Genomic DNA, 14,230 nt, shown 5'->3' with positions numbered 1-14,230 from the left:
TATCTAATCTCTCCTTGGCATTGTATGAACTAAATTCTCCAGATCAGCAAACTGACCAAACTTCTGCTTTTATAAAGATGGTTACACATTCTGATTAACAGTTAATCAAAGACTTTTGATTAGCATCATCTTGCTGCTAGATACCCTTTTAGATTATAGTGGATATTTTGTGATTATAATTAGAGATGAGCGTTGTTCTACTCGAACTGTTCGCCAATCTCAAATTCGAGCTGTTTTGGGCGGTGTTCAAGCCGGTCGGCGAACACGAACAATTTGAGAAAAATTCGGCTGTTCGAGGTTATGTTCGATAACTGTTCGTGCACCAAAATCATAACTGGATTTTTTCTCAGTAATGATGAAAATTAATGTTAATACGCAGTTTGAGTGTACAGCGGGGCGGGGGGAGGGGCAGGGGATGGATCTCTGCAGGAACAATGAAGATCTCCATTTTTTTTTCTCTTTCCCGCATTTGCAGTGGGGAGGTGCAATCTGTCAGCCTATCAGCAGCGCACACACGGAGCGAAGTGCTTTTTTTCACACAAACAAGGGCATGTGTGATTGGCAGTGTATGTCACATGTCCTTGCCCTATAAGACCAAGCCATTTTCCCCGTCGCCACCATTTTCTCACTGCTGCAGCTGCGTGTTAGACGGCACCGCTGTTGCTGTGTGCGCTATACCTTGTTAATTTCAAGCCAATTTTCGCACAAATATACAGATAGCTTGGGAGTAGGGAATAGTTGTGATTGCAGTCCTTTTAAGGACTAGGTTACAGCATTTCCTACGACTTTTATCAGGCAGGTCTGTGCTCTTAAATAGATAGATTGTGGGAGTAAAGACTAATTGTAATTGGAGTCCTTTTCAGGACTAGGTTACATCAGTTCCTATCAGTTTTTGCCAGGCAGGTCTGTGCCAGTGCTGTGCAAGTTTTTTTCACAGCATTTGGCTGAATCTAGCAAAGCTAATCCTTTTTGGCCTATTGCAGAGTGTGTTAGTCAGTGGAGTAGCCTATCTGTGTTGCAAGATATACCACCTGTGTATAGAATACCAATTTTTTTACTGCACCTAGTGAAGTAAAATCTTTTGGGCATAGCATCATTCTATTAGTCCATCTATACTGACCTCCATCAGGTTGCAAACTGAATATAATTTTTTTCTGCATCTAGCTCTGAAAAAATATTTGGGCTTCTAGCAGTGTGTGGGACTTGGTCTATTAGTCCATCTATACTGACCTCCATCAGGTTGCAAATTAAAAATAATTTTTTTCTTCATTTAGCTCTGAAAAAATATTTGGGCTTCTAGCAGTGTGTGGGACTTGTTCTATTAGTCCTTCTATACTGACCTCCAGCAGGTTGCAAATTGAATATAATTTTTTTCTGCATCTAGCTCTGAAAAAATATTTGGGCTTTTAGCAGTGTGTGGGACTTGGTCTATTAGTCCATCTATACTGACCTCCATCAGGTTGCAAATTAAAAATAATTTTTTTCTGCATCTAGCTCTGAAAAAATATTTGGGCTTCTAGCGGTGTGTGGGACTTGGTCTATTAGTCCATCTATACTGACCTCCATCAGGTTGCAAATTAAAAATAATTTTTTTCTGCATCTAGCTCTGAAAAAATATTTGGGCTTCTAGCAGTGTGTGGGACTTGGTCTATTAGTCCATCTATACTGACCTCCATCAGGTTGCAAATTGAATAAAAAAATTTTCTGCATCTAGCTCTGAAAAAATATTTGGGCTTCTAGCGGTGTGTGGGACTTGGTCTATTAGTCCATCTATACTGACCTCCATCAGGTTGCAAATTAAAAATAATTTTTTTCTGCATCTAACCCAGCCAATAGTTTTGGCCTAATACCACAGTTTGGCCACTCAGCTCTGCTCGGTTACCATCCATTGTTTTTTTGTGCAAACAACTCCAGAGTTGTGAATTAGTTAACCACCAAAATGAGTGGAAAAAGGCCTGCTGCTGGTGGAAAGGGGAATAGGCGTGTTGGGAAGGGGAAAAAAGGTTGTGTCCGTGGGGTAGGTGCAGAAGAAAGACCATCTTCCAGCCAAACTAAAATGTCTACTTCTTTTAGCGGACAATGTGATAAGATCCCTTTCTTACGGCCACGCCAATCGCTACAAATTCCAGATGAGGCACAAAAACAGCAGGTGCTTCAACGGATATCAAGTGCTCCTTTAAGTGGGCTCTCCTCCACATCAACTTCAACATCACAAATACTCCAGTCCTCAAAGGTGTCACCCAAATCGCACTTGCTTCCTCACAGCTCCCAAATCTCCAGCTGCCCGTCTGAGTATGAGGTAGAACAGATGGTTGAGTCTGCAGAGCTGCTTACTCATACTATAGCCTGGGAATCAGAGGTCGACTCCAGCGCTTCTGTGAATCCAGACGAGGAAATGATCTGCACTGATGCCCAGAATCTTTATGAGTCGGATCCAGGACCAGACGCAGAAGGTTCTGACCATAATGTAGACCCTCATTCCCAAACTGTAACTCCTGTTGGTGGAGACAATGAGGAAGACGATGATAAGACTCAAATACCTGATTGGAGCGACAACTTTAGTTTTTTGTCAGGGCAGGAACAGGTTGGCTCTGAGGACGACGGGTGTGATAACGCACAGGGTGATGATGATGAGGTCGGAGATCCCACTTACTGTCAACCCACAGTCAGCCAAGAGATGAGGTCAGCAGAGGAGGTGGAGGAAGATGCTAGTGACGACGAGGTCAGGTTGCGCCTTCCTGGACAGAGACGTAGTACTGGAAGCACGTCAACAACTGCATCCTCAAACACAACTCTGCCTCTCACCACAAGTCGTGGTGGCTCTTCAGGTCGCATGGGTGCTAAGCCTTGCATAGCCTGGGCATTTTTTCAGATCGATAAAGATGACCCAACTCGTGTTATCTGTAACATTTGTCAGCAAAAGCTAAGTAGAGGCCAAAAAATACATAGTTTGAGTACTTCATGCATGAACCGGCACATGGACACGAAGCATAAGTTGCAGTGGGAAGCTCAGTGTGCTACAATGCGGTCTAGCCGGCCGGGCCAACCACCGTCTGCCATATCTTGTGCATCCGCGGCCTCTTCATCCTCTGTTACTGGGGGGACAGCAGTCACACCTGTTTTGGGGCGCAGACCTGCCACCTCTTTACCCGCAACAGTCAGCATGATTGGCAGGTCATCATTTTCTTTGGAGGTGGTAACACCAGCTGGTCTTGAGCGCTGTCCGACATCGATAGCACCACCTTTGGATCAAGGCAACCTAACATGTCCGCCTGCATCTTCCTCACAGACCGGCAGTTTGCCGGGGACACCCTTATCAACCCCGTCTAAGCACAATAGCCAGCCCTCGGTCCCTCAGATGTGGACAAGTAAAAGACCATTTCCTCCTAGCCATGAGAAAGCTAAGAGGTTGAATTTCACCATCTGCAAGCTCTTGGCTACAGAAATGCTGCCTTTCCGCCTGGTGGACACAGAGGATTTTCGAGACCTTATGTCCGTCGCAGTGCCCCAGTACCAGATGCCCAGTCGGCACTACTTCTCAAAGAAAGGTGTGCCTGCGCTCCACCAGCATGTCGCACACAACATCACCGCTTCTTTGAGAAACTCTGTGTGTGACAGGGTGCATTTCACCACAGACACTTGGACGAGTAGGCATGGACAGGGGCGTTACATGTCGCTGACTGGGCACTGGGTAACTATGGTGACAGCAGGACAAGGGGCTGCTGTAAAAGTCTTGCCGTCCCCACGAGTTGTGCGTCAATCCTCTTTATGTCATTTTTCCTCCACTGCTTCTGCCTCCTCAACCTCCTCTCGGTCTTCCACCTGCACCCAAAGCCTGTCTGGTCATGCCACAAGCTTTCTAACTGCGCAGAAGGGATCCTGCACACCTCCTTACTATGCTGGCAGTAGGGCTCAACGTCATCAGGCGGTTTTTACATTGAAATGTCTGGGAAATGTGAGTCACACAGCTGAGGAGTTGTGGTCAGCTCTGGAGAACCAATTTCATGAATGGTTGTCTCCACTGGACCTGAAAACAGGGAAGGCCATGTGCGACAATGCTGCAAACCTGGGTGCGGCCCTTCGCCGGGGCAATGTCACACACGTGCCTTGTATGGCTCACGTGTTGAACCTGGTTGTCCAGCAATTTTTAGCCCACTATCCCAGACTAGATGGCCTTCTGCAGAGGGCACGGTCGCTGTGTGCTCACTTCCGCCGTTCGCATCCCGCAGCTCAGCGACTCACATCTCTACAGAAGTCGTTGGGCCTGCCACTTCACCGGCTAAAATGCGATGTGCCTACCCGGTGGAATTCAACTCTGCACATGTTGCAGCGACTGTGGCAGCACCGACAAGCCCTGGTGCAATACGTTCTGACGTATAGCCTGGGCCAACGAGATTCAGAGGTGGGGCAAATCACGCTGGAGGAGTGGTCTCAGATCAGGGACCTATGCACCCTTCTGCACAGTTTTGAAATGGCGACGAAGATGTTTAGTGCTGACGATGCCATTATCAGCATGACTATTCCGGTGATTTACATGCTGGAGCACATGTTAAACAGAATTCGGAGTCAGGTGGTGGCACAAGAGGAGGTGGAGGAAGTAGAGGAGGAGGAGTTGTATGCGGAAGGGCTAACATCTGCAAGGTCCAGACGGTCGGCAGCACCAGGGCGGCAGGCATGTGAGGGTGGGGGAGATGATTTTACCAGGGCGCATGGTAGCAGCCAAACTAGTGAGGAAGGTGCAGGAGCCCAGGAAGAAGTGGAGGACGAACTGATGGAAGACTCATCAGATGAGTGAGACCTTGATCACATTTCTGTTGTGCGAGGTTGGGGGGAGAGGACAGAGGAAGGAAGCATGATTGTTACCTCGCCACCAACACAACAGGGACTTGGTGCTCCTGGATGCGCAACACACATGAGTGCCTTCTTGCTGCACTACCTGCAACATGACCCTCGAATTGTGAGAATTAGAAATAATCCTGACTACTGGGTTGCCACACTGTTAGATCCCCGGTACAAAAGTAAATTTGCAGAAATTATTCCTGCCATAGAAAGGGATGCACGCATGCAGGAGTATCAGCAGAGACTGTTGCAGAATCTTACATGTGCTTTTCCACAAAATACCAGTGGTGCACGTAGTGAATCTCACAGTTCCAACTTGCCAACCGTGGTCTGTATGGAATTGTTCAATAAACGGCCCAAAATTAAGATAACATAGATGGGAGAGGTCTCTATGAATAGGAATTCCTAAGTATTTGATACCCTGTGAGGGCCAGGCAAAGGGAAAGTTGGACTGGATGGAATCCTATATGGATTTAGGGAGGGAGACATCGAGGGCCTCAGACTTCGCTGCATTGATTTTAAAATTTGACCATGTAACAAAGTGCTCTATTTCAGCCATAACAGCAGGGATGGATATATGTGATTGAGTGATATATACTAGGACATCATCAGCAAATAGAGAGCACTTGTACTCGGTGCCTCCCACCTCAATCCACCTAATATTGGGGTTATGGCGAATTGATGAGAGCAGGTGCTCCGTCAGTAGGATGTATAAGAGAGGGGACAGAGGACATCCCTGCCTTGTCCCATTGGTGATTGTGAAAGGTGATGAAAATGTTCTGACGCACCCCCTGGGCCTTGGGACACCCGGAGCCGGACCCTTTTTGGTGGATGCTGGTGGTTGTAGTCTTCGTGGCGGCGATCCGGTTCCGTGGCTCAGGGCGGTCAAACCAGTGGCGGAACTATTTATGTGGTTTTGATGTTTAAATGTCCGACTACGCCACCCGTGGATTGCGGTCAGAGTGAACCGCCGCTACAGGGCAGACCGCTAAGGCTGGTGTTGTGGGTGCAGCAGAGCGTAGCATAACTCCCCACGGGAGGAGTATAGCCTCAGGGCAGTGTATGCGGAGGATGGGGGTGATGGTGCAGGGCAGCAGCAGTAACGACACGGAGTCAGTGATGCAGTTCAGGGCCTTTACTCACAGTTCTTATTATCCAGACCACGTCTGCAGGTAACGGCTGCCCACGTCGTACTGTGCTCACCAGGTGAGGGGCTCAGACAACTCCCAGATAACTTTGGAGCGCTTCACAGGACCCCCTTTGTGTGTCCTTTGTCTGGCCTTTCTTACCAACACTTCTGTCCGGCTGCCTCGGGCCTCCTCTTGGTAAACTTGGCGCCAGTTTCCCTGACCCTATGTGGTGCCTTCCTAGCGGGTGGAGCAAGGGGCTGCGCCACATAAAATGTCAGAGCCTCCGGTTTCTAGCTGAGGGTCGTTTCCTGCCTCCACTAGTTCGGGGACCGGTCTCCCCCTTTGGCCTGACCCCTCCACGCAGGTGGATTCGGGCGTGCGGTGGCGACTCGCCCGTCCGCACCCCTGGGATCCCTTCAATCCTCGTTCCTGGAGCCTTCTCCGCTCCTCTTCCTTCCTTCTCCCTCTTGCAGGCCTGGGCCTCTGTTACTAGGCCCGCCTCCGGAGCAGAGCTCATGCAGAGCCCCTGCTCCCTGCCACTTCTGCTCAGACTTCTCTGCACTGAACTAAGATGGTGCCCACCTTTTATACTCCCTTCTCAATGCACCCAGGAACTGCTTCCTCCCTGCTCCTGCACTGCAGGGTTCCCCTTCCTCAGTGTTCCCTCCCCCTACTCCAGCCAGGGACAGGGACTGTCGTGCCCATCTCAGGGGCATATTGGTCGCCCTGCCCCACGGCAATGTGGTGTAATGCATGCAGGTGTCGGGTCCTGATCCACACTCCATCCTTATCTGAGAGTGAGATATCACACCTCTGGGTGAGGTGCAATACGTCTGTAGCAACCGAGCCCTCGGTGCTACAGTTCCATTTATCTTCAGCCTAGGTGACGTATTGTGATACAGGGCCGTGATTTTGGCTATAAAAGGGTCCCCTAGACCCCTACCCCAAGCTTTTTAAGAGAATCATATATGGCGTGCCAGGAGACTCTATGGAATGCTTTCTCAGCATCCAACGAGAGTATCTACTTACAAATTTTTAACTGCATCTAGCCCAGGAAATACTTTGTGCCTAGTAGCAGTGTCTGCTAGTCAGCGGATTATCCCGGCTGTTAAGCAAGCTACACCACCTGTAGTTTGGACACTTAATTTTTTCAAAGGAAATACTTCGGGACCACGGGATACTTAGTGAAGAGCATCAGGAGGCACCCCAAGGCATAGGGGCTGGGACTGTCACTAGGATGCCTTGCGGTGGACAGCCGAGCTCGATCCTTATAAAAGCTTTTTAACTGCAGCAGCTTTAGTGGACGCTACTGGAGCTGGAATTACGCGGCTGCTGGTATGAGACTTGCCCTCCAATAGATCCTTGTAAATGGATTTAAAGTGTATTCATTCAAATTAGAGGGACAATTTAAATTAAAAAGCTTAGAGCTGTCTCCACCACAGGGGGGCTCTCTCGACCCACCAGCGGACAGGCACCAGTATTGGGAGAGGGGGGCTGGCCGTCAGGGTTCACCGCGGCTCTGGCACAAACCCGGCGACACGGAGGTGGCACGGGCAGGAGCGGACTGGCCGTCTCGGCTTCTCACTTTTTGGATTTTAGAAGGGCATGACATGCCTATATCTGTGTCTCCCCCTCCTTTTACTCCTCCACCTCTTTTCTTTTCGCATGACTATATGTACTTGTCACTTTTCCATGTGTTAGTTGTGTCTTCTGAGCAGTTTGTCAGCTTTTGGACACCTTTGAAGGTGTTTTCTATGTGTTTCTATGTGTTTTTGTTTGCCTGCCATTGGTTTTAACGGTGTTCGAAGGTGTTCGACGAACAGTTCGACGAACAGTTCGGCGAACACACGGGTGTTCGACGAACCGAACCGAACTCGAACACTACGGGGGTGGCTCAACACTAATTATAATAAATACTCTACAAGTGAAATTGAAGTTGTATGCAATACTTCAATATCGTGGGCCACCTGCTGTTTTCATTTCATTAGGAGAGATAACCTCAAAAAAGCCAATATTGAGTGAAGCCTAGACCAAGAAAGTTGCTCTCTATCTGCTCTATTGAATACCCTAGTTTATGATTTTACGAACTCTTGAACTTTTAGTACTAACATCCTAAGCCAGCACAATACTTTTTCATTTATACTTTTTAATTTTTGCCATTTTTATTTTCGCTATTTTTCATTCACTATACATAATGTGGTTACTGTATTCTATGGACTTTAAATTTGCGGTTACACGGATACAAAATATATCCATGTTATTCAATGATTTGTGAAGTTTATATACAAATATATATTATAAAATATGATTATTGCTACAGATTTTGCACTATTATTTAAAAAAAAAATCAACTTTTACTTTTCAGCTTGTATTTTTACATATAATGCACTGGCATATATAAATATATTTGTATATGCCAATACCCTATGCCTGAAAAAAGAAAGATTGAGGATTTTAGGCAGAGAAAATTCTCTCGTACCCAACAGGGCAGACAGTAGCTCACTGTTAGAGCTTCTGCCTTCCACGCCAACGTGTGTGAGCTTAAATCCAATGGTCAAGCTGTACGAAGAATACAAGAATTAATTACGCATATGGAGCCATCCACTGAGAGAAATCGGATGTCTGGGACCCTTGTATTGAAGGAGAATATGATAGGTCCTGTGTGAGAAGCTACATTCAATGGAAATGCAACAGATCAGTTGTGCAAACTGGTGTTTGTATCAAAGACCTGATGGGCCCCTGCTCACCCCATGGGCCCCTTGCAGATAAACCAGCTGCTCAGCAATATGTTGGCTCCTTGGTGAAAAGAAGCAGTGGGTTTAGAGCTCAGATTGAAAGAAACAGTTACTATCACAATAAAGATTTTATGAGATTCATCAGCACAGAATTATGGATCAATTTAGGTAAAACAAATGGAAATTATAAGTGCGCTTCAAGCTTTTGCAAAGCAGGTATATATTTATAGCTTATTCCAATAGATATCTGCATCTAGTTTTAACTTTCAAGCTACGTTCACACATTCAGAATTTGCTGTAGTCAAATGGTACATGTAATTTGCCATGGCAAAATCCATTGTTGAAATATTAATCTGACGCTCAGATTTCTGCAGCAGATGTTCCAGCTGCTCCACTTGAGGATTTCCCCTATCATCTCAGTGCAGTCATTATTTCACTTGGATTTTTTTGTGCCACAAATAAAAGGAGCATGAAATATCCCATTCATTTGCAATGGGTGCGAAACGTCAACATTTTGGATAAAGATTTATGTAAGGAATACAATCCTAAAAGCTCGTAAAGTCTTAATGATGTGAACATTGCCTTAAGCCTTTTGATCGCTATAATCTTTTAAGGCAATGTGCTTTTGAAATAGAAGACATGATTTGTTTTGCTTCTGTATTAAATATATATGACTTGTTATCGCAACTAGAAACTGCATATGCAATTTAAATATCATTAAATAACCTTTTAGTAGCTCCCGAAGACAGTAGAAGTTCTTGAATTACTTAAAAGTCTGAAAAAATGATCAGGTATAATACTTTTCTGTACATCACAACATTGCATGGATAGCTTTTCCCCATTGTGTCTGAAGTTCAGATGCTCAGAGGTCTCAGAAAGTTTTCTTACTGTCTTTACTTTATGGCTTCACTTTGAGCAGCAAGGTAAGGGGTTGCTCACACAAGCCTATAAAAAATTGGTCCCATTCTCATCCAGGAAAGTGGGACTATGTTTTTGTCACTTGCCATCCATATGCTGTCCGGATTTTTACTCAGCAGCTATTTATCTTTTACAAGACCATTTACAGTTACATATGATACAAAAGTGTAATGTATTCATAAAAATGGATCTGTATGCCATGCAATTTTTTTTTCTCACACCCATCAGATTTTGGAGTGAAATCGCAGAATATTGCAATTTTTTTCTCGTGCTGAATACAGCTGAGAAAAAATCTGCAAATTTGCACTGCCTCATTGAATAACATTGGTCAGAGTGCAGTCCGATTTTAAGGACTATCCACTACTGGATAACCTGTTTTGACTGTTCCTAATGTGCCTATAAAATAAAATAAAAAGTATTCTTACCTCCCGAACCGGCACTGCCCCTCCTCTATAAACACTGCATCCCCTGGTGATCCAGTGACATTGTTTATATCATAGAACCCTGCAGCCCATCAATAACCACTGATGGGCTTCAGCCTGCCGATTTCTGAGGTTTCCGAGGAACATAGTGCTCAAAGCAGAGAAGCAGCTTTGGTCTGGGAGACAAGTATGATGTTTCATTTTTTTTTTAGTTCCGTAATTTTAGGTAGCTTCCATAAAAGTTTATGGGAGATACAGAAATGGCATAGCAGAGTGAGTCATGTTGTTTCCATAGCTCCTAAGTTCTGGAGACAGTGTAAATGGCCATGCTGCTCTTTTTCCATGGCTCCCATTTACTTATATGAGCTTATTTGCAGTCCCCTTGTTTTTCCCGGTGCCCCATCATCTGACACTAGTACACGGATGCTGATATTTGTATCTTAGCCATAAGTAGCTAAGATTAGAATAACTTTTAAATAATGTCACCCAAAAACTTCTGTGGGCTTTACTTTACCTCTGTATGCCATGTAAATCACTATGGATATGGCAAAAATAAAAGTAAAGTATCAATTAGATGATAAAATATAGCACCATACAAAGCTAAGGTACACAGAGAGTTTAGGGTTCTGTAGTGTAAAGCTACATTTGCCTCAGCCCCATACACTGTAGCTTTATTCCTAACATTCACAGTTTCAAGCAGGAAAATTATTCTATATTAGATGCACATCATACAATTGTCTTCGAGACATATAATATCTCACTCCTTACATCGCAGTGCAAGTTACATCTGTGTTCAGGCAAGTACTGACAAGGCAATCTGGATCGGAGCCATTCTGTGGTCTTACATTGCACTTGCTGGTGGTCGCTCCAATGGACACATTATCACTTTCCTATTGTACCTGCTTAGTCACTTATCTTGACTCCTGTAGAGAATGAGCTATGTCTTGATTTTTATTAGTTGTTTTACAATATTTTTCATTTTGTACATTTGTTACAGTTGGTTCAGAATATGTTAAGGTGTTAGTGATTATCATATTTTTTTTTCACATTGTATGATAAAAATTTTATAAAAAAATTACATAACATGCAAAGTTTACTGAGGCAAGAGGTGAAGTAGCTGACAATTTTCTATGAATGTCTTGTATTCTCTCCATTTACACTCATAATAATAATGGAATGATTAAGTCTAAAGCAGGGCACTCTTTAAAAAGAAGTCTTGTAGGTTCCTCACAACAGGTTGCATGCCTGTGGTTTCTACAACTGAAAAATTATTAGCTTCAAGCTTCAGCCGACTCATTGTGATAATATAAAACCAAACACATAGCATTACATCCACCTAGGAACATAGTTCAGTTCATGCTTCTTTATGGGAATATAATAGTCTGTGCAATATTAATAAACTATCATTATTAATCGTACAATATTAATAAACTATCATTATTAATCACATCCAAATATTTACTCACAAAGCAAATGGCTTAATTGCTAAACACGAAGGGTGACATAACCTGATATCTATTATGTCTACTATCAAGTATCTTTACAGAAAGCAAATCAAACCCTGACACCCAGTTATACTATAGTTCTTCCCTCATGGTTTCAGAAGCATTGTAGAGGAGACATGAATTCTTACACATATAATTAATTGTATCCAAAAGCATCTGTAATTGGAAGGGCTCAGCCTTAGTACAATTCTTCAGTCTTGCAAGTATTTGGAGAGTACAAAGAAAGTATTTATGTGATTGATTGAGCTGAACATATCCATATTTCCACATAAGGAGTAGTAATCAAATTATATTGGAAAGCATGGTACTACTACTACCAAGCAAGAAGAGGTTGATTAATAAATAATACAAATAATCTTACCTGTCATCATTTTGCCAACCTTGGTCTCCAAGAAGCAAATCCCGAAATCTGTACCTGGGTGGTAGAGGGGGCACTTCACTGTCCAAATCCACCATGCTTTCTATTCACAGAGTATAAGAGAAGAGACACTGTGTTGGATGCTGGCACAGCGGCTGCAGTTGCTGAAGCAGGCAGCGTGGATGCTGAGTTTGATCACTTTGCAGCATTACCTTGCTGAGAAAGACTGTTATGGATTGGAAGCTTTCCACACTCACATACAGCATCCAGACTCCTCAACATGCACATCAGAAACGCCTCTGCTCATCTCATTTGCTACTCAAGAAGCTCTAAAGAAGATGTGAAATGGACCACATTCAGAAAACGAAGCTGTCAATGAATGATTTGCTACACTGCACTGTGTGAATGCAAGAAAAAAATCTGTAAAATGATTAGCGATAAGGGTCATGAATTGTGTCACTCAAAGTGTGAAAATGCTTTTCGTTATATCACATTTGTTCCCTACTTTCTTACATCTTTCTTAATCCGACCATTATAAGCCATATCTAATATTATAAGAGTTCTTATTTTCATTTCTTGCACTATTAATTAGAGATGATGAAATCATTTTGCCAGGTTTGAGAGTCGCCGTGACTCTGACCAGTTACGATTCTATGGAGATAAGCATTCTAATCTTTTTCTCTTCCTCTCATAAAGATACTGCTTTTGAGCTGCATTAAAACTAAAGGCTGCTTAGAAAGATGTCAGTATTAGACTATGTGCCCTCGATGCAGAAATGAAGTGGAAAATTTCCGCTTCATTTCTGCATGTCTTTGCCCGGAAAAACATGTGCAGAATTTGACACGCGTTTTTCGAGCGTTTTTGAAGTTTTTTGCACACGCGGAATTGCCTTACGTTTTCTAATGCATTGAGAATGCAATTCCGCATGCGTAAACGCACAAATAATGGACATGCTGCAGATTTTTCCACACATCAAAAACGCTGCGGAAAATTCCTCAGCATAGGCATTGAAATTGCGGATTTACATTGGGGACCATGGGAGAAGGATTACCAAGCGTTTTACAAGCGTTTACACTGCAAAAATTCCGCAGCAAAAATGCTTGAAAAACTCATCGTGAGCACGGACCCTTAGGTACTATCTGTGCTTATTAATATGTATTCATAGAAAATGTTTGATATCAAAGGTTCTGTGTTTACTTATAAATGTGTCATTGAGAATCCAATGAAAGAATCTGATATTTTTAACAACATTACTTCTCAAATTTCTCCCCTATACACATATCTTTGACATCATTACAACCCAAATGCCCCTATATACACTGCTCAAAAAAATAAAGGGAACACTTAAACAACAGAATATAACTCCAAGTAAATCAAACTTCTGTTAAATCAGACTGTCCACTTAGGAAGCAACACTGATAGACAATCAATTTCACATGCTGTTGTGCAAATGGAATGGACAATAGATGGAAATTATTGGCATTTATCAAGACACCCTAAATAAAGAAGAGTTTCTGCAGGTGGGGACCATAGACTACATCTCAGTACTAATGCTTTCTGGCTGATGTTTTGGTCACTTTTGAATGTTGGTTGTGCTTTCACACTCGTGGTAGCATGAGACGGACTCTACAACTCACAAAAGTTGCTCAGGTAGTGCAGCTCATCCAGGATGGCACATCAATGCAAGCTGTGGCAAGTAGGTTTGCTGTGTTTGTCAGCGTAATGTCCAGAGGCTGGAGGCGCTACCAGGAGACAGGCCAGTACACCCGGAGATGTGGAGGGGCTGTAGGAGGGCAACAGGGCAGCTATGTGCTGGAGGGTAGCAGGACCGCTACCTCCGCCTTTGTGCAAAGAGGAGCAGGAGGAGCTCTGCCAGAGCCCTGCAAAATGACCTCCAGTAGGCCACAAATGTGCATGTGTCTGCACAAATGGTTAGAAACCGACTCCATGAGGATGGTATGAGGGCCCGACGTCTACAGATGGGGGTTGTACTCACAGCCCAACTCCGTGCAGGACGCTTGACATTTGCCACAGAACACCAGGAATGGCAAAGTCACCACTGGCACCCTGTGCTCTTCACAGATGAAAGCAGGTTCACACTGAGCACATGTGACAGACGTGACAGAGTCTGGAGACGCCATGGAGAGCGATCTGCTGCCTGCAACATCCTTCAGCATGACCAGTTTGGCCGTGGGTCAGTAATGGTGTGGGGTGGCATTTCTTTGGAGGCCCGCACAGCCCTCCATGTGCTCGCCAGAGGTAGCCTAACTGCCATTAGGTACCGAGATGAGATCCTCAGACCCCTTGTGAGACCATATGCTGG

General features: G+C 44.3%; 1 protein-coding gene across 3 annotated transcripts in view; it reads right to left on the bottom strand.

The window, feature by feature from the left end:
* The window catches only part of KCNT2 (potassium sodium-activated channel subfamily T member 2), a 1,642,055-nt gene extending 1,629,794 nt beyond the window's left edge, over positions 1-12,261 (bottom strand). For all 3 annotated transcript variants that reach the window (XM_073642937.1, XM_073642939.1, XM_073642938.1), the window contains exon 1: positions 11,911-12,261. In XM_073642937.1, the coding sequence (XP_073499038.1) occupies positions 11,911-12,005 (95 nt within the window). In that variant the 5' untranslated portion in view covers positions 12,006-12,261. The remainder of the gene's footprint in view (positions 1-11,910) is intronic.
* Positions 12,262-14,230: the final 1,969 nt, after the last annotated feature.

The sequence above is a fragment of the Phyllobates terribilis genome, unplaced genomic scaffold (genome assembly GCF_046119375.1).
Source record: "Phyllobates terribilis strain yellow unplaced genomic scaffold, ASM4611937v1 Scaffold_8__6_contigs__length_399053987, whole genome shotgun sequence".
Lineage (NCBI taxonomy): Eukaryota > Metazoa > Chordata > Amphibia > Anura > Dendrobatidae > Phyllobates > Phyllobates terribilis.
Note: the sequence above shows the minus strand (reverse complement) of the source record. Positions and strands in the feature narration are given on the sequence as shown.